The sequence below is a fragment of the Euprymna scolopes genome, chromosome 15 (assembly GCF_053919585.1).
Source record: "Euprymna scolopes isolate OS-2025 chromosome 15, ASM5391958v1, whole genome shotgun sequence".
NCBI lineage: Eukaryota > Metazoa > Mollusca > Cephalopoda > Sepiida > Sepiolidae > Euprymna > Euprymna scolopes.
Window position 1 is genome coordinate 60,265,577 of NC_136496.1, and position 22,765 is coordinate 60,288,341.

Sequence of the window (22,765 nt, forward strand, 5' to 3'; positions counted from 1 at the left end):
TTATCTAAAAAAAAATGAACAAAATTAATAATGCAAAAAACATATAAAATATAGCTTATTATCTAAAAAAAAGTAAAAAAAAATTAATAATGCAAAAAACATATAAAATATAGCTTATTATCTAAAAAAAAAGTGAAAGAAAATTAATAATGCAAAAAACATATAAAATATAGCTTATTATCTAAAAAAAAGTGAAAAAAAATTAATCATGCAAAAAACATAAAATATAGCTTATTATCTAAAGAAAAAAGTGAAAAAAAATTAATAATGCAAAAAACATATAAAATATAGCTTATTATCTAAAAAAAAAAAGTGAAAAAAAATTAATAATGCAAAAAACATATAAAATATAGCTTATTATCTAAAGAAAAAAGTGAAAAAAAATTAATCATGCAAAAAACATAAAATATAGCTTATTATCTAAAGAAAAAAGTGAAAAAAATTAATAATGCAAAAAACATATAAGATATAGCTTATTATCTAAAAAAAAAAGTGAAAAAAAATTAATAATGCAAAAAACATATAAAATATAGCTTATTATCTAAAAAAAGTGAAAAAAATTAATAATGCAAAAAACATATAAAATATAGCTTATTATCTAAAAAAAAAAAGTGAAAAAACATTAATAATGCAAAAAACATATAAAATATAGCTTATTATCTAAAAAAAAAGTGAAAAAAAATTAATCATGCAAAAAACATAAAATATAGCTTATTATCTAAAGAAAGAAGTGAAAAAAATTAATAATGCAAAAAACATATAAAATATAGCTTATTATCTAAAAAAAAGTGAAAAAAATTAATAATGCAAAAAACATATAAAATATAGCTTATTATCTAAAAAAAAAGTGAAAAAAAAATAATAATGCAAAAAACATATAAAATATAGCTTATTATCTTAAAAAAAAAGTGAAAAAAAATTAATAATGCAAAAAACATAAAATATAGCTTATTATCTAAAAAAAAATGGAAAAAAATTAATAATGCCAAAAACATATAAAATATAGCTTATTATCTAAAAATAAAGTGAAAAAAAATTAATAATGCAAAAAACATATAAAATATAGCTTATTATCTAAAAAAAAGTGAAAAAAAATTAATAATGCAAAAAACATATAAAATATAGCTTATTATCTAAAAAAAAAAGTGAAAAAAAATTAATAATGCAAAAAACATATAAAATATAGCTTATTATCTAAAAAAAAAGTGAAAAAAATTAATAATGCAAAAAACTTATAAAATATAGCTTATTATCTAAAAAAAAGTGAAAAAAAATTAATAATGCAAAAAACATATAAAATATAGCTTATTATCTAAAAAAAAGTGAAAAAAATTAATAATGCAAAAAACATGTAAAATATAGCTTATCTATAAAAAAGTGAAAAAAAATAATAATGCAAAAAACATAAAATATAGCTTATTATCTAAAAATAAAGTGAAAAAAATTAATAATGCAAAAAAACATATAAAATATAGCTTATTATCTAAAAAAAAGTGAAAAAAAATTAATAATGCAAAAAACATAAAATTTAGCTTATTATCTAAAAAAAAAAGTGAAAAAAATTAATAATGCAAAAAACATATAAAATATAGCTTATTATCTAAAAAAAAAGTGAAAAAAAATTAATAATGCAAAAAACATATAAAATATAGCTTATTATCCAAAAAAAAGTGAAAAAAAAATTAATAATGCAAAAAACATATAAAATATAGCTTATTATCTAAAAAAAATTTTAAAAAAATTAATAATGCAAAAAACATATAAAATATAGCTTATTATCCAAAAAAAAGTGAAAAAAAAAGTAATAATGCAAAAAACATATAAAATATAGCTTATTATCTAAAAAAAAAGTGAAAAAAAATTAATAATGCAAAAAACATATAAAATATAGCTTATTATCCAAAAAAAAGTGAAAAAAAAATAATAATGCAAAAAACATATAAAATATAGCTTATTATCTAAAAAAAAAGTGAAAAAAAATTAATAATGCAAAAAACATATAAAATATAGCTTATTATCCAAAAAAAGTGAAAAAAAAAGTAATAATGCAAAAAACATATAAAATATAGCTTATTATCTAAAAAAAAAGTGAAAAAAAATTAATAATGCAAAAAACATATAAAATATAGCTTATTATCCAAAAAAAAGTAATAATGCAAAAAACATATAAAATATAGCTTATTATCTAAAAAAAAAGTGAAAAAAAATTAATAATGCAAAAAACATATAAAATATAGCTTATTATCTAAAAAAAAAAGTGAAAAAAAATTAATAATGCAAAAAACATATAAAATATAGCTTATTATCCAAAAAAAGTGAAAAAAAAAGTAATAATGCAAAAAACATATAAAATATAGCTTATTATCTAAAAAAAAAGTGAAAAAAAATTAATAATGCAAAAAACATATAAAATATAGCTTATTATCTAAAGAAAAAAGTGAAAAAAAATTAATCATGCAAAAAACATAAAATATAGCTTATTATCTAAAGAAAAAAGTGAAAAAAAATTAATAATGCAAAAAACATATAAGATATAGCTTATTATCTAAAAAAAAAAGTGAAAAAAAATTAATAATGCAAAAAACATATAAAATATAGCTTATTATCTAAAAAAAAGTGAAAAAAAATTAATAATGCAAAAAACATATAAAATATAGCTTATTATCTAAAAAAAAAAGTGAAAAAAAATTAATAATGCAAAAAACATATAAAATATAGCTTATTATCTAAAAAAAAAGTGAAAAAAATTAATAATGCAAAAAACTTATAAAATATAGCTTATTATCTAAAAAAAAGTGAAAAAAAATTAATAATGCAAAAAACATATAAAATATAGCTTATTATCTAAAAAAAAGTGAAAAAAATTAATAATGCAAAAAACATGTAAAATATAGCTTATCTATAAAAAAGTGAAAAAAAATAATAATGCAAAAAACATAAAATATAGCTTATTATCTAAAAATAAAGTGAAAAAAATTAATAATGCAAAAAAACATATAAAATATAGCTTATTATCTAAAAAAAAGTGAAAAAAAATTAATAATGCAAAAAACATAAAATTTAGCTTATTATCTAAAAAAAAAAGTGAAAAAAATTAATAATGCAAAAAACATATAAAATATAGCTTATTATCTAAAAAAAAAGTGAAAAAAAATTAATAATGCAAAAAACATATAAAATATAGCTTATTATCCAAAAAAAAGTGAAAAAAAAATTAATAATGCAAAAAACATATAAAATATAGCTTATTATCTAAAAAAAATTTTAAAAAAATTAATAATGCAAAAAACATATAAAATATAGCTTATTATCCAAAAAAAAGTGAAAAAAAAAGTAATAATGCAAAAAACATATAAAATATAGCTTATTATCTAAAAAAAAAGTGAAAAAAAATTAATAATGCAAAAAACATATAAAATATAGCTTATTATCCAAAAAAAAGTGAAAAAAAAATAATAATGCAAAAAACATATAAAATATAGCTTATTATCTAAAAAAAAAGTGAAAAAAAATTAATAATGCAAAAAACATATAAAATATAGCTTATTATCCAAAAAAAGTGAAAAAAAAAGTAATAATGCAAAAAACATATAAAATATAGCTTATTATCTAAAAAAAAAGTGAAAAAAAATTAATAATGCAAAAAACATATAAAATATAGCTTATTATCCAAAAAAAAGTAATAATGCAAAAAACATATAAAATATAGCTTATTATCTAAAAAAAAAGTGAAAAAAAATTAATAATGCAAAAAACATATAAAATATAGCTTATTATCTAAAAAAAAAAGTGAAAAAAAATTAATAATGCAAAAAACATATAAAATATAGCTTATTATCTAAAAAAAAAGTGAAAAAAATTAATAATGCAAAAAACTTATAAAATATAGCTTATTATCTAAAAAAAAGTGAAAAAAAATTAATAATGCAAAAAACATATAAAATATAGCTTATTATCTAAAAAAAAGTGAAAAAAATTAATAATGCAAAAAACATGTAAAATATAGCTTATCTATAAAAAAGTGAAAAAAAATAATAATGCAAAAAACATATAAAATATAGCTTATTATCTAAAAATAAAGTGAAAAAAATTAATAATGCAAAAAAACATATAAAATATAGCTTATTATCTAAAAAAAAGTGAAAAAAAATTAATAATGCAAAAAACATAAAATTTAGCTTATTATCTAAAAAAAAAAGTGAAAAAAATTAATAATGCAAAAAACATATAAAATATAGCTTATTATCTAAAAAAAAAGTGAAAAAAAATTAATAATGCAAAAAACATATAAAATATAGCTTATTATCCAAAAAAAAGTGAAAAAAAAATTAATAATGCAAAAAACATATAAAATATAGCTTATTATCTAAAAAAAATTTTAAAAAAATTAATAATGCAAAAAACATATAAAATATAGCTTATTATCCAAAAAAAAGTGAAAAAAAAAGTAATAATGCAAAAAACATATAAAATATAGCTTATTATCTAAAAAAAAAGTGAAAAAAAATTAATAATGCAAAAAACATATAAAATATAGCTTATTATCCAAAAAAAAGTGAAAAAAAAATAATAATGCAAAAAACATATAAAATATAGCTTATTATCTAAAAAAAAAGTGAAAAAAAATTAATAATGCAAAAAACATATAAAATATAGCTTATTATCCAAAAAAAGTGAAAAAAAAAGTAATAATGCAAAAAACATATAAAATATAGCTTATTATCTAAAAAAAAAGTGAAAAAAAATTAATAATGCAAAAAACATATAAAATATAGCTTATTATCCAAAAAAAAGTAATAATGCAAAAAACATATAAAATATAGCTTATTATCTAAAAAAAAAGTGAAAAAAAATTAATAATGCAAAAAACATATAAAATATAGCTTATTATCTAAAAAAAAAAGTGAAAAAAAATTAATAATGCAAAAAACATATAAAATATAGCTTATTATCCAAAAAAAGTGAAAAAAAAAGTAATAATGCAAAAAACATATAAAATATAGCTTATTATCTAAAAAAAAAGTGAAAAAAAATTAATAATGCAAAAAACATATAAAATATAGCTTATTATCTAAAGAAAAAAGTGAAAAAAAATTAATCATGCAAAAAACATAAAATATAGCTTATTATCTAAAGAAAAAAGTGAAAAAAAATTAATAATGCAAAAAACATATAAGATATAGCTTATTATCTAAAAAAAAAAGTGAAAAAAAATTAATAATGCAAAAAACATATAAAATATAGCTTATTATCTAAAAAAAGTGAAAAAAATTAATAATGCAAAAAACATATAAAATATAGCTTATTATCTAAAAAAAAAAAGTGAAAAAACATTAATAATGCAAAAAACATATAAAATATAGCTTATTATCTAAAAAAAAAGTGAAAAAAAATTAATCATGCAAAAAACATAAAATATAGCTTATTATCTAAAGAAAGAAGTGAAAAAAATTAATAATGCAAAAAACATATAAAATATAGCTTATTATCTAAAAAAAAGTGAAAAAAATTAATAATGCAAAAAACATATAAAATATAGCTTATTATCTAAAAAAAAAGTGAAAAAAAAATAATAATGCAAAAAACATATAAAATATAGCTTATTATCTTAAAAAAAAAGTGAAAAAAAATTAATAATGCAAAAAACATAAAATATAGCTTATTATCTAAAAAAAAATGGAAAAAAATTAATAATGCCAAAAACATATAAAATATAGCTTATTATCTAAAAATAAAGTGAAAAAAAATTAATAATGCAAAAAACATATAAAATATAGCTTATTATCTAAAAAAAAGTGAAAAAAAATTAATAATGCAAAAAACATATAAAATATAGCTTATTATCTAAAAAAAAAAGTGAAAAAAAATTAATAATGCAAAAAACATATAAAATATAGCTTATTATCTAAAAAAAAAGTGAAAAAAATTAATAATGCAAAAAACTTATAAAATATAGCTTATTATCTAAAAAAAAGTGAAAAAAAATTAATAATGCAAAAAACATATAAAATATAGCTTATTATCTAAAAAAAAGTGAAAAAAATTAATAATGCAAAAAACATGTAAAATATAGCTTATCTATAAAAAAGTGAAAAAAAATAATAATGCAAAAAACATAAAATATAGCTTATTATCTAAAAATAAAGTGAAAAAAATTAATAATGCAAAAAAACATATAAAATATAGCTTATTATCTAAAAAAAAGTGAAAAAAAATTAATAATGCAAAAAACATAAAATTTAGCTTATTATCTAAAAAAAAAAGTGAAAAAAATTAATAATGCAAAAAACATATAAAATATAGCTTATTATCTAAAAAAAAAGTGAAAAAAAATTAATAATGCAAAAAACATATAAAATATAGCTTATTATCCAAAAAAAAGTGAAAAAAAAATTAATAATGCAAAAAACATATAAAATATAGCTTATTATCTAAAAAAAATTTAAAAAAAATTAATAATGCAAAAAACATATAAAATATAGCTTATTATCCAAAAAAAAGTGAAAAAAAAAGTAATAATGCAAAAAACATATAAAATATAGCTTATTATCTAAAAAAAAAGTGAAAAAAAATTAATAATGCAAAAAACATATAAAATATAGCTTATTATCCAAAAAAAAGTGAAAAAAAAATAATAATGCAAAAAACATATAAAATATAGCTTATTATCTAAAAAAAAAGTGAAAAAAAATTAATAATGCAAAAAACATATAAAATATAGCTTATTATCCAAAAAAAGTGAAAAAAAAAGTAATAATGCAAAAAACATATAAAATATAGCTTATTATCTAAAAAAAAAGTGAAAAAAAATTAATAATGCAAAAAACATATAAAATATAGCTTATTATCCAAAAAAAAGTAATAATGCAAAAAACATATAAAATATAGCTTATTATCTAAAAAAAAAGTGAAAAAAAATTAATAATGCAAAAAACATATAAAATATAGCTTATTATCTAAAAAAAAAAGTGAAAAAAAATTAATAATGCAAAAAACATATAAAATATAGCTTATTATCCAAAAAAAAGTGAAAAAAAAAGTAATAATGCAAAAAACATATAAAATATAGCTTATTATCTAAAAAAAAAGTGAAAAAAAATTAATAATGCAAAAAACATATAAAATATAGCTTATTATCTAAAAAAAAAGTGAAAAAAAATTAATAATGCAAAAAACATATAAAATATAGCTTATTATCTAAAAAAAAAGTGAAAAAAAATTAATCATGCAAAAAACATATAAAATATAGCTTATTATCTAAAAAAAAGTGAAAAAAAATTAATAATGCAAAAAACATATAAAATATAGCTTATTATCTAAAAAAAAAAGTGAAAAAAATTAATAATGCAAAAAACATATAAAATATAGCTTATTATCTAAAAAAAAAGTGAAAAAAAATTAATAATGCAAAAAACATATAAAATATAGCTTATTATCCAAAAAAAAAAGTGAAAAAAAAAGTAATAATGGAAAAACATATAAAATATAGCTTATTATCTAAAAAAAAAAGTGAAAAAAAAATTAATAATGCAAAAAACATATAAAATATAGCTTATTATCTAAAAAAAAAGTGAAAAAAAATTAATAATGCAAAAAACATATAAAATATAGCTTATTATCTAAAAAAAAAAGTGAAAAAAAAATTAATAATGCAAAAAACATATAAAATATAGCTTATTATCTAAAAAAAAAGTGAAAAAAAAATTAATAATGCAAAAAACATATAAAATATAGCTTATTATCTAAAAAAAATTTTAAAAAAATTAATAATGCAAAAAACATATAAAATATAGCTTATTATCCAAAAAAAAGTGAAAAAAAAATTAATAATGCAAAAAACATATAAAATATAGCTTATTATCTAAAAAAAATTTTAAAAAAATTAATAATGCAAAAAACATATAAAATATAGCTTATTATCCAAAAAAAAGTGAAAAAAAAAGTAATAATGCAAAAAACATATAAAATATAGCTTATTATCTAAAAAAAAAGTGAAAAAAAATTAATAATGCAAAAAACATATAAAATATAGCTTATTATCCAAAAAAAAGTGAAAAAAAAATAATAATGCAAAAAACATATAAAATATAGCTTATTATCTAAAAAAAAAGTGAAAAAAAATTAATAATGCAAAAAACATATAAAATATAGCTTATTATCCAAAAAAAGTGAAAAAAAAAGTAATAATGCAAAAAACATATAAAATATAGCTTATTATCTAAAAAAAAAGTGAAAAAAAATTAATAATGCAAAAAACATATAAAATATAGCTTATTATCCAAAAAAAAGTAATAATGCAAAAAACATATAAAATATAGCTTATTATCTAAAAAAAAAAGTGAAAAAAAATTAATAATGCAAAAAACATATAAAATATAGCTTATTATCTAAAAAAAAAGTGAAAAAAAATTAATAATGCAAAAAACATATCGTGCATGACATGTTTGTTATATTATTATTTTTTCTTGCTTTCTCTCTCATGCTGATTGGGAACAAAAGTAAAAATGTAATTGTGTTGACTGGTATCAATTTACAGTAATGTGAATAAGTTATGAGCATTTTTTTGACATTGAATAACATAAAAATTGTGAATCAGTAATCCTATATGTAACAAGTGCTTGAATTAAATTCTTAAGATGCTATCTTAGTATAAATGAAGTTAACGATGTGCATATTTGTTCAGTGAGTGTGTTTCAACAACTGTTCTCATCTTGAGTGTTATTCGCACACTGTTTCGACCGATGTAACCTCAGACTTTCTTCAGGAATCTGCAGAGAATTTCAAATGGAATTGTTTATTTAATCCGCAGGGGTAGCATGATCTCCTCCCATCAGCCATGATCAGATGCATATCAAAGATTTTCTAATACAAAACCTATCTAAGAACACTGCCAGGCACATAATATTTCTAGTTTTTTGAAGATGAAGATGAAAATGCTGTCACTGTTATTGGAGTGAGATACCGAACTATGATTACAGACTTCACGCCCACAAATTCAAAATAGGCTCGGATTATGGTTCCAACAAGATAGGGCAATGGCACATACAGCGAGAGACACCATGAAGTTTCTCAGGCAATGTTTTAGCAACAACATTATCTCTCGCTATGGCAATGTCAAATGGCCACCATGTTCCCCAGATTTGACTTTTTCTTGTGGGGATATCTTAAAGAAAGAGTCTATGTTAATAAACCCCTAACCCTGCAAAAATTGAAGGAAAACATCAGGAACGAAATAAGGGAATTAAATCACAATCTAGAGATTCTGCAATCTGTCATGAATAATGTTTTAGAATGAACACAAATATGCAAGGCTGAAAATGGGCAACATTTAAAAGACATGCAAAAAAAATGCAAAATTCAAACGATTTTTATTCATGAAAAATACATAAAGATTGTTTGAATTTTGCATTTTGTTTTTTTAAAACTTTCCCAATGTCTTAGTCAGATTGTGTTACAATTGCAGAAAGATATCATCAAAAATAAAGAATCTATTAAAGTGATTTTTTGGACACCTAGTAGAGAAATAAATGATAATGTAGTCATTTTTTGATGTTACATTAATTAATAATACATATGAACCCTATCACACACTGAACCATACTTTATTTTATATAGATAATAATTCCAATCATCTACTTTCTGTTAAAAAATTCATAGTTTCATATATCTCCAAAAAGATTCATAAATTATCTTAGAATGAAATGTACTATAATAAGACTCTAACTGAATCTAAAGATAAGATTTATTTAGCAAATCCAATAATGAATTAAGTAAAGCTGGTGTTAATCAATATAAAAATTAGAAGGCGAATTAAAAAATAGTAATAACAATAAACGAAAACGAATTACTTAATGATCGAAACCAATCTAGAAGAGCTAGTCAATACAAATGATAAAAAAGAAAAATAGGAGACGATCCACCATATGGCTTAATTCGCCATATGATAAGCATATTCTCTTGAATATTCTAAAAAGATTTTATAGCATCATTGATAGGAACTTTCCTAGAGATAGTAAATTGAGTAATCTCTTTAATAAACAATATCATGAAACTATGTTTTCCTACTTGCAAAAATCTAGTTGCATCTGTAATATGATATAATAGCACTAAAATACGTGCAAAGCTTTTTTGCCTGTATTTATTAAATGAATTAAACAATACAAAACACCCAAACGTATTGCTAGATTCAAAATGTCTAAACTTCATTCCATGTAACCACCCTTTGCATCAATAACCTGCTGCAAACGCTTGCTGAATGCTTTCCATGAGTCACAAATGTTATTTTGTGGAATTTTGACCCATTTCTTATTTAATTTCTTCTATAGAGCCTCCAAATTGGTATAGTAGGAAGCTGAGATTTTACTCTTCAAGATATGCCAAATATCTTTATCTCACCAATTAATTTGAAATGTTTTAGTGCTCCCCACACAAATATTCGGTTCACATTAAAGATCTTCGCAATGTCTCTTGCAGACTTTTCAGATTTGAATAGTTCTATTATGGCAATTCGTTTCGTTAAATCATGGGGTATGTTGTTAAAAGTAATCTTAAACGTTATACTCATGAAAAAGATAAACATTCATGAAAATTCATTAAATATAGATAATAATAAAAAATTGTATCAATAAATATTGAACACCCTGTACTTAGTTATAAATCTTAAATAAACAGAATAATTAATATTTCCTACCTGTTTTAAAGTCTTACACTAATTCTATTTTACTGTTATCATTTGTGTTTGTCTACATATCAATTTACATCATAAACATTTTGTTAATTTAAATTTTATTCATTATTCTTTCCAACAAAAGATTTTTACTTGCCTCAATTTAAGAATATTGCATCATGTACAACTTTCTCAATCTATGTTATTCATATTAATTACTAAAAAAAAAAAGGTATTAGTACATTTCATGAACAGAATGTCTGAATATGTACGTTCGGGTTTGCCCGACACCTGAGGTAAACCACCAGATTATGCCAATCATCACAGAGAAAATCTTAAAAACGCTAGGAAACAGAAAATAGCAACATTCATTGGATATGGATAACAATTTAAATAAACAAAACAAAACAAAAAATAGACAAAAGCAAAAAATAATATCTAACAACAATAACAACAACCTACCATAAGTTTTATGAATAAATATTGTTTTATTTTTTGTTTTAAATGAGTAGAAACTTTTTCTTGTATGATTAAGAACTAAATTTATTGGGGGAAAATAGGGTTTACAGTTAGGATTTAGGTTTAGTGTTACTGTTTGAGTTTAGGGATAGTTCCTTCAATCAGTAACATTATGTTCTGAGCCCATCCCACGTTCACTTCAGATGTTTGGGGGGGGGCATGTCCTGCATCTTATTTCAGATGCTATCAGTTTGTTCTGTTGGCAGTACTCTACAACTGTACTAACTTGTCCAATATAATTGCCGTGTGTTATTCCACAATTTAAAATTAATAACTAAAAAAATTGTTTTTGCCTTTTTGTTCCAATTTATCAAAAGTCATCTGCTAATTATGTGGCTTCTCATTGGGTAATCATGTTTGTTGTCGGTTTCTGATTTTTTAAGATTTGCTCAGCGGAGCTCAGCATAATCCAGTGATTTACGTCAGGTACTAAGTATACGTATACAGACATCTGGTTCGCAACATGCACTAGTACCATAAAAAATGTATTCAGTTTTCTCTACAACAAAATATATTTCATGGCAATTTACAAATATTGTATAACTGACTTTTTCCCAGAATTTATTGTTTTCATTTTTATGACTATCATCAGTCAACTTTACTAATAATTTTATTTGTTGTCTAAGCAGAATACTATATTTTTTTTTCTGTCTTCCTCTGACTCAATGTTTGTATTTTCTTGCTTATTTATTTAATTTCCCTGGAGATTCTATTTTAGTCTTTACTGTTTGCTTTGTTCCAATTATCCACATGGATTCTATTTTTGTTCTTTATTCTTGCTTTTTTAATTTTTTTACCATCCATACAGACTCCTTTTTTTTTTCTTTTCATTTTGCTTTATTTGTTCTACCTTCCTCGTGGACTTTGTGTCTTTTGTTTCTTAATGGTTCTAACTTCCTTATGCTTTTTCGGTGGATGGGATGTGGCTGCCAAGATATTGACAGTCATCCACTGAAAAATGATGTCAACATCAGAATAGCCAAGGCTTGAAGTGCACTTTATTGGCTGAAAGTTCTTTGGAAATCTGCCCTCTCGGAACAGATCAAGAAAATTTTTTTTAGAGTCATAGTGGAGACGGTGCTACTTTATGGTTCAACAGTCAAAAACTTGAAAGTAAGTAGAACTTACACTAGAATGTTCTTGGCAGTGTTAAACTTAAACTGGAAAACGCACCCAACCATTAGCCGTCTGTATGGTCTCCTACCCAGGATCTCTTCAGTATTAAGAGAAAAAAGAACATAATATGCCGGACACACTGCCACAGAAGAAAAGATGAGATCATCAGTGATGTGATATTGTGGGATCCTAAATATGGAATTATTAAAGTAGGAAGACCTTTCAAGATGTACACAAAATTATTAACAGAAGACGTTGGCTTACAACTTGAAGATCTTTCGAAGGATATGGAAATAGAGACCTGTGGAGGGAAAGAGTCAATTTAGCCCAGGCAACCCACCTGATACAATGATCCTTATGCTTGACAAACTCTTCCCTTTGTCTCAGCAGTAATGCTCCCATGAGTTAACAGTGGTAGAAGTTCTCTGAAATTACGCCATCCATACTTAACTCTTAGTATCACATCTGCACTAGCTTCTCTCTATGCTCCAATAGCATCACCAAAGTAACAAAACTTGTGAACATCCTCATCATCCCAATATTCTTTCTCAACATCTGAGTACCTGTCAGTCTCCATTGTTGTACACTTTTTGCAATTAATGTTTATCATCTCTCAACCTACCTGTAATTCTACTGCATTTCTTGCGTGCCCAATGCTGACAAATATAACAAAAGATTGAGTTGCTTCTAACTCCCTTTCCACAAACTGAAGAAAGGAACTTTCATTCTTCTGGGAGCGTTCCAACACCACAACCACATTGATCGTCACTTTGGTCATAGTAACATTCACTCTTGGATCTTTACTTTCTATAGCATTCCTCAAAATCTTTAACTGAACAATTGGACTTTTCATTGTTTCATAGGCAACCACAAAAGCATCAACATAAAGCATCTATTCCGGACAATGCTTAGAATTAGGTATGTTTATATATTTATATACAGGATACAGTTCTAAACTAATTAACAATTCATTATGAATTCTGGAACACAGCTTCTATGAGTATGGGTGCATAATGTGTAATATATTTTACTTTATTCAAGAGGATGGAAATAGAAGATGAAAGCCTTTCATGAAAATTCAGATTTTTGTGAAATTTTAACAATTTATCAATTAAAAAATACTTTACAAATTTCACTTTATTTGTGATATTTTTTAAATCTCAATTATCTATTACTAATGGAGATTTGGTATATATTTGTCTGATGCTAAAACTATACTAATTACTTTCATATCTAATGCCAAAAGCCATCTTGTAATGTTCAATTTATGCGATAATCTTTGTTGTATTCTCATGATAACATCCTTTCAAGCATTATCCTTTTCTTTTTGGGAAGAGGGGATAGTGTAGTATCTGTTCTGTTGTCATGAGACCTGCATTCCAGGCATTACTTCCTTTTTTAAGAGGGTGGGCAGTGTGGTATGTGCCGTTTCATCATATGTATTAATTAAAATAATTACAAATACGCATATTTTATGGAGAAAACAAATGAACAGTTTTGTGAATTTACAAATGATAAACTTGGAATAACAAGATTCTATAAAGTGTAAAAATGTTATTCAAAAATATTTTTTGATTTTTAAAATTTTGATATTTTCAATTTTGAGGTTTCGTAAAATAAATCATCCATGTATTTTGAAAAAGAAAAATCCAATTTGAATTTGAAGAAGACTTTTTCTAATGCTGCTAGACATCATCATCATCATCACCATCATCATCATCACCATCACCATCACCATAGTGTTTCACTTCATCTCAAGGTTCATCATCGGGTAATGTTCAAGGCATCCCTCAGATCTGTGTCAGAGCATGGCTCGCTTAGGGGACAGACTATAAGGATGTGTGCAATAGTGTGCATGTTGGCGTTGCAGGGACACCAGGTGTCCTGTACACTTGTGCAGGTTATTCTGTGTTTTGGCAACCTTCTCTTAAGTTCAGTTAAGTGTTACTCACGCTTTTCTTTTCTTGGTAGTAATATACTTTGAAAATTGTTAGGTGTGACAAGATGTTAGACATGGTTTATGGGGTATAACCTTTAGGGTCAACTAGGAATCCATTTGGAGGTAAATAGCTGATTTGTTAATTTGATCATAGGAAAGAATTGAAGATTTTAGTAAGGATACACATAATGTTTGGTGCTTGGGTTCTCCCTCTGTGCACCTTCAAAAAGTAGTCTGAGATTGACAGATGACATTCATCCTGTAAATATACTTTGTTCCCCATGTTTAAGCACTGCCAGAAATGATGCCCAAATCAATGAGTATGCTATTTTGCCTATGTGATAGAAACTGTAGAATGAGTGCAGCTCATTCCTGTTCCCACCTTATTTGTACTAGCTTTTATATGTAATACAATTTGTATGTAATACATTTTGTATGAAATACATTTTATATGTGATACATTTTATATGTAATACATTTTATATGTAATACATTTTGTATGAAATACATTTTATATGTGATACATTTTATATGTGATACATTTTATATGTAATACATTTTATATGAAATACATTTTATATGAAATACATTTTATATGAAATACATTTTATATGTAATACATTTTATATGAAATACATTTTATGTGTAATACATTTTATATGAAATACATTTTATATGTAATACATTTTATATGCAATACATTTTATATGAAATACATTTTATATGTAATACATTTTATATGTAATACATTTTGTATGAAATACATTTTATATAAAATACATTTTATATGAAATACATTTTATATGAAATACATTTTATATGTAATTCATTTTATATGTAATACATTTTATATGAAATACATTTTATATGTAATACATTTTATATTTTGTATGTAATACATTTTGTATGTAATACATTTTATATGTAATACATTTTGTATGTAATACATTTTGTATGTAATACATTTTATATGTAATAAATTTTATATGCAATACATTTAATATGTAATACATTTTATATGTAATACATTTTGTATGTAATACATTTTGTATGTAATACATTTTATATGAACTACATTTTATATGCAATACATTTTATATGTAATACATTTTATATGTAATACATTTTATATGCAATACATTTTATATGTAATACATTTTATATGAAATACATTTTATATTTTGTATGTAATACATTTTATATGAAATACATTTTATATGTAATACATTTTATATGAAATACATTTTATATGAAATACATTTTACATGAAATACATTTTATATGAAATACATTTTATATGTAATACATTTTGTATGTAATGCATTTTGCCACACACACAAAAAAGAATAATATCTATGTATGAAAAATATATGAAATGTTTACAAAAGAACGCTTCATTAACCTAAATAAAATTTTAAAAGGGCAAAAACTTTGCCCTCATGTGGACAATAATAAAAAAACACAAAAACACAATCTCTGTAAATAAATTTTTTTCAAAAAACATTATTCTGTTCGCCAAGCATTCCCATATCTACATCAAAATTTGGAAGTACTAAAATTTTTTGATGCACTATCCTGCACAAGTGCCAAATATGTTTTACACAGAAATCATTGCTTTATCAGTATACCAGCCACAAGAAATGTATCAAGCGAACAGTTTCATCCTCGGCTTATAAAACATCCAGCTTAGCCATATTAAGACTGAAAAACATTAAACCAATTCTAACATTTCCCTTCATCTTCATTTTAGGCACAATGTTTTTCAAGATTTCATTCAACTCCTGATCTGCCCGGATAATTACTGACTTCCTACAAACATTAGGACATATTCTGGTGTGTGACATATGTGGGGTTATTTACTATCTACAAATTGTTAAGGACAGGTCCCTCTGCCTTCTTGATCTACAGCACACACAAGGCGTGGCAATGTCTGGGATCCGTACTTGGTTGAAGTCCTGGGTATCAGGTGAAACCCGCTCACCTATTGAAAAAGATATACATGTTGTCGTCACAGAGTCTTTATTGCTCGAGTTGGAAATTCAATTAAAGGTAAGCTTTTATAAACATTTATTAATTTTTTATATAGAGTACCTCCTAATTTTATAAATACATGCGTTTAATAACTTTCTCAAACTTAAAAAGGAATCGCAACAAAATTATGTGACACTATCAATTTTAAAAATGTATTTGTGCTAATCATTCACTCTGACTCTAATCATGATCATCTTTGTTTCCTGAATATTGTCATAATTAAATCAACACAATTATACATTTTTCATGTTTCCTTTGTTCTTAATCTCAAAGTGTAATCCATTATCAGTTATCTATTTCTTTTTTAAAATGTTATATACTATTGTACACGCTTCATCGAAAATTGCAGGAAAAAATTATGGGTGACACAATCATATTACCCTAGTACAGCCATTCTCAACGTTTCCTCCATCATTGACCCCTTGGCTTTATGTATTTCTCCATTTACTGCTTACAAAAAATTCATAGCCATCATAAAGTGATAGAAAAATAAAAAGGTCAAAAAGAACCTTTTTATTGTTTAGGACTTGAGGTTTTGTCTAAAAATAGTATTATACATTCTGTTATAGCGATAAAGAGGGAATAACTCTAAATAAAGAAAGCAAGAGTTATTACCCTTTATAGATCCTTAAAAAGACTAGAGAGTTCTAGTGAGGGAGAGAAAAGCAACATGGCAGACATTGCTGGACATTCAGTATCGTCTGTAAATAATTTAAGGTTTCTGCCCTGAATTAATTGTGTTTAAAAATACAATGAGCTTGCCTACTTGTTCGATGTTATCCAATGATCCTGATATCATAATTTCTTCGAACACAACACATTCGTATCACAAAAATAATGAAAATCAAACCTTTTCTAAATAGAAAATTATGAAGTTAACTTATATTACAAAAAATAATGCTTGCATTCATTCACACATCCAGTTCATTTGTGTCTACACCAGAAGCACTATCAGTGGGAACACTGCTGATTTATTGAGTCAATCAGTTTGTTTATGCGAGGAGCTGTTTCTGACAAGGCTACTCTTATATCATCATCGGTTTTCAGTGAGTTTTTGGTCTTTGTCTTTATTGCTACTAAACTTGAGAACCCTGATAGATGGATTGTATCATTAGAAAGGGGAATGGTTTGAATCATCTGCTTTTCTTTAATCCCACATACATGTTCAACCATGTGTGACATGCCTCTCGTGGTGAGGTCAAACAACTGACCCCTGATCGTCTTCGGACTTTGGCTCGTGATGTCTAGTTCTCCGAGAGGCTATCACATTAAATCCTGAACGCCTCGGTGTAGAATTCTCTGGAAGCAGAAAAACGAAAGCTGTATTCACCAGAAAGAAAAACAGACAATTGGGTTCTATTCTACTTAAAATTAATTTCATAAAAATTACAAACTTTTTACAGATATGTACACTTCAGTTCTCAGCACATTTGTTAAAGTCTCAAATCTCTCTCTTCGTAGATGGCGCTCAGGTGGAATGGAGAGGGGGAGTCAGGTGTTGGGAGTTGGTTATTATCTCGAGATTCCACACAAATCTGATTAATTTCGAGCGGTATTGGCCTTATATATTCTGGGTCGGGTCGGGGTGGAAAATTCACTCAGCCAATCAGATCACGGTACGTATCTGGGGCTTTCCAATTTAAATTGCGTGTGTGCACTGCACCAATATTACCAGTTTTGTAATCTGGGACCAAAAATGATATCTGTTCCCATGACCTCAGAGGGTCAACGCCTGTCAATTTTCCCTGCCTAAAACTCAGAACACCTGGTCCGGTGCCCCTCAGGCCAGACGAACATCATCGTCATTATTCTAACATTTCCTGTCGTCTATTTTTCAAATAACAAATATATCTCTGGGTTTGACAATAAAACTAAATATATATCTATATCTTCTAATTCAAGTTTTTTTGATATCCGCTGTCATCCGGGATTAATTTAAACAATTTTAGCATATTTACCCAGTCTTTCGCAGGTCCCGGGGGGGGGGTCTCAACCTCCCCAATGGGGAGCAAATCACTCCCTCAAGTTGATCACGTTACAATGTCTAAGGCACAAACTTTAATCAGCTTCTCAGCAATATCATGAGATTTTTTGGCCTTTGCTATTTGTAGTGCTACATTATAGGAAGCTGCAAGCATTGGTTTCTTCTCAGATACAAAACCAAGTTTGGGAAGTGTTCCTGCCACCCTAAACCTAGCTCTTTTTGCCTCAAATGTAGCACAGCCATCGGATGCATGGACAGGATGTGAAGCTTCCAGATGTTGTTTTAGTATTGAAGGTTTCAGTGAAGGTTTCCAAGAACTTTTAAGCACAGCAAACACTGAGGCTTCTCCACACCATCCACAAAAATGAAGTCCAAGCCATATTGAACATATGAATCCAGGTATGTACGTTTCTTAAACACAACACGATCTAAAAAGATATAATTATTTTTAAATTATCAAGTACTTCAATTATTTACCCACGACTATATAATTTTTACTTCTGGGGGTAAATTTCCTCTGGTTGAGAACCTCTACTCTAGTACTTCTCTATAGTGAGACGGTTGTTTCTTCATCACTGACCTAACCATCAGATGTACCTGCATCTAAATTTGTAGTTAAATAACATAGCTCAACCAAAGCAGATCCGATCTCTTCCTCACTATCAGATGTGGAATCAATATTGCTACTTGCATTGGAATCTTATTCTCTCCATTCATCACTTTCTGATATGTCATCATTGTTGTCTGCTACCAGTGCTGAACTGCGATATGGGCACATGTCTCTCACATGCTGAAACATGCTATTAATAACGACCAATTGTGGACTTATTCCTCCGATGATGCAATCTAGCATAAATTTAAACATGCAATGTCCCTTTGGCTTTTTCACTTAAACTGTGTGTCCAGGTCTTTATAATGTGTAAAGATCCTTTGGTCATCTAAATGGAGTGTAACATTGACCTCTTTCACTAAAATTTGGTATGAGTGCAGCAAATTGACGGGTAATGACGAAGTGAACACTTCATCTTTGAGGGTAACATTTTACCAATACAGTCTCCATAATAGAACAGCTGTTTTATGCAGAAATCCACTTTATTAACCAATGATGCCTTTTAATGATACCATTTCTCCATGAGCGATATGCAGTGTGACCAGAACTTGAACACCCATTTATTTATTAACTGCCTGACTACAGAAGACAGCATGATTATCAATCAGAATTTGGGCTGAGGGGTTCTATTTGCCAAATTACGGTCCAATCTACACTTCTTTTTCTATTCTTCTCTTATTTAAGAAGGATTTAATTATGCAAAGTATTCTTCCAATGAAACAGTATGATCTGATGTTTCTGAGAAGACCATCATGCCATACCCTGTCAAAAGCCTTAGATATATCGAGGGCTACTGCTCTACCCTCCCTTGTTTTGTCCAGTGTATGGTATATACGTTCAGAGATTGCAGTTAGGATATCTGTTGTAGAACGGGCTTGCCTTAATCCATATTGTTGGTCGGTCAGAAGTTTAGCAGCTGTAAGGTGATGGACTAGAGCTTGATTAATTATGGACTCAAATATTTTGGTGAAAAGTGGGAGGAGGCTAATGGGGCGATAATTTAATGAGTCAGTTCTTTCACCAGAATTCTTGTAAACTGATACCACAGAAGCAGCTTTCCAGCAGTCAGAAAAGCAAGATTCGTTAAGACATTTGTTTTAAAATTTGGAGAGGACTGGAGCAACCTCAGTGGAGCACTTTTTTAATTTTTCATAAACATTCATGATAGTCCATTTACATGATGTCCCATGGTTTTATTTGTCTGCAGCAAAACTATTTTCACTCTATTTAATCATTTAAATTACAATTGTTTAAAGACAATTAAGTCTTCTTTTCAGAACGTTGATAGAAAAAAAGCAAATTCGCATCACTGTTCAAGAACCTGTTTCTGAATAACATACAATTTCCAACCACTTGAGAGAGATTGGAAAGACAAAAAAAAATTGATAAATGGATGTCTCACGAATTGAATGACAAACAAGAGAAACACTGTTATGATGTGTCATTTTCCCTTCTTTTACGCAACAAGAATGATCCGTTTCTTGACTGGGTTGTGACTTGCGGCAAAAAGTGGGCTCTTTACAGTATCCGGCAATGCTCAGTACAGTGGTTAGAAACCGATGAAGCTTCACGATACTTCTTAAAGCCAGAGTTGCACTAAAAGATGGTCATGCTGATTGTTTGGTGGTCTGCGACTGGTCTCATCCAATACAGTTTTTGTAATGCAGGCAAAATCATTATGGTCGAGAAGTACTGTCAACAAATGAATGAATTACATCAGAAATTTCGACAACACCCAGCATTAGTCAATAGATAAGGCCTAATTCTCCCCTATGACAGTGCTCGACCACACGTTGCTAAACAGCTCTGCAGAAGTTGAACAAAACTCTGTCTCATCTGCCATACTCTCCAGACATCTCACCTACCGACTACCACTTTTTCAAGTATCTCAACAATTTTCTGCATGAAAAATGCTTCAAAAACCTAAGCGATATGAAAACGCCTTCAATAATTTCATCGCCGACAGAATGCAAAATTTTTCCATTACTGGCAAACGTGTGTTGGTTTTGATGGTGTTTATTTTGATCAATAAATTTTTGTTTAAGCCGAGATATGTTCATCTGAATTTAAAAGTTAAAAACCATAAGAACTTTCTTATCAACCTGATCCCAGTTATATCAGGCCCTTGGTTGAGCAAAATGCTCCTCATTATATATAACAGCAACAAGTGTTGTTTACCGAGGTTTGTAATTCGTGTTCATGATCATATTTGGAAATATTAGGATGAAGCTTCTCTGGTGCACAACCTGCTGACTGTTTCTATGCTTTAACCTTAACTCTTTTCCACTTGTCAAATTTTGCAATGTTAATCAGAAGCAGTACACAAATGGGTTGTGTTTCTTCAAACTCTACATTTCTAGAATGCACAATACAAACACCATCGAGTGCCTTAATGGCATCAATACCAAATAACATATTAAAATTCAAGAGGTTTCTCTTATGTAATCAGTATGTTAATTGTGGAAACCTTACTAGTCTCTGTACAGATCCTAATGGTGTCATTTCCACAGCAGGTCTACATAGCACAAATCAATATGGTTACCACCATATTCTGCTTTGACTTGGACTAACTTTATGCTTAAAATGGAATGTGAGAACCCATTGTTGAAAAGAGCCAATCATGATGCATCATCAACATAGGTGGCAATGATAGGTAGTGCCATGTTCATTGTTTGGGATTAGCACTGATGTCTCATCTTTAACTTTGTTTCACAGAACAATCACTAAAAAGATAAACTGTTTTGTTGCAGCAATAAGAGCGTTGACGCGTGGTCTGGTACACAATCTCTCATGAAACGATTATAGCGATTACATTTATAGCACTTATAATCAGAGCAGCTGTTGTCTACAGGTGGTTGAGTGTTTCAGACAGACTGTCGCATCTACAACTAATTCCTCTATTTTAAAATTTGCTTCATCAATCCTCAGAGTCGGGTCAGCTATCCTGAAGGAGAACCATAACAGCCTTTTCCTAAGGTTATAAAATCATATTACCTTGTATTCCTTCAAATAAGACTGACAGCTTTCACAAATCTGCTAAATACACATCTACGATTTCACCCACATGCAAAATACATATCTCGAACTTCACATATGCTGTAAATCTGTAGGTGTATCAGAAAGTGGCCATTAAAAATGATGATTAGAACTTTAATAATTCAACTTACTATTTTTTTAAGCTTATAACTACTTGAAAAATGTAATTCAAACCCTGTTTTTCTTTTCAATTAAAGGAGCAAAGACCAAATTTTTAAAAAATAAAAGGTTTAATAGCAAATTATGCAATATTTGTTTTTTTTAAAGCAGTTTTCTTTAAAAAAATATAAAGACAATCAACATATTTTGACTTGCTTATAAATATATGTATATATCACTTACTTAAAAAAATATACTATTAAATGGGTAGTTCCATTCTTTATTGTTAAGAATTTATCCATATTTATATTTTAAATTCCATGTATTTTTTAAATAAAAGGATTTTTTTAAAGCGAGGGTTGTAGAAAATCGCATTTTTGTAACCTGTTTTGTGACAAGCTTAAAGAGCTGCTGCTCCTGCTAATATGAAATTTATCAAATATGGATTCGTCCAAGTGACATAAATAATGTCTCTTTTTTTATTGTGTGTGTTAATCAAAATTAGCATTTTTCGTCCTCCGTAGTTAAAAAGAAACGCACATTCACTTATAAGTTTTTCCCCTAAAACAAAAAATCCACTTAATCGATTTTTTAAAAAAATTCTTTTAATGAAATACACTAGTTTTTGATTGATATATTTTAATAGTTCTTTATCGACTGAATTTTTATTTTTTTTAAATATCTAAAAAAAGAAAACATTGAATGAAATAGAAAAATTTACCATCAGCGGCTGGTATTTACTTGACGATACAAGCATAACATGAG

General features: G+C 25.8%; 1 protein-coding gene across 3 annotated transcripts in view; it reads left to right on the forward strand.

Moving 5' to 3' along the window:
- LOC145293839 (protein RD3-like) overlaps positions 1 to 22,765 on the forward strand; it is a 59,924-nt gene that overhangs the window by 25,364 nt on the left and 11,795 nt on the right. For all 3 annotated transcript variants that reach the window (XM_080140507.1, XM_080140506.1, XM_080140508.1), the window contains exon 2: positions 15,991 to 16,289. In XM_080140507.1, the coding sequence (XP_079996633.1) occupies positions 16,167 to 16,289 (123 nt within the window). In that variant the 5' untranslated portion in view covers positions 15,991 to 16,166. The remainder of the gene's footprint in view (positions 1 to 15,990; positions 16,290 to 22,765) is intronic.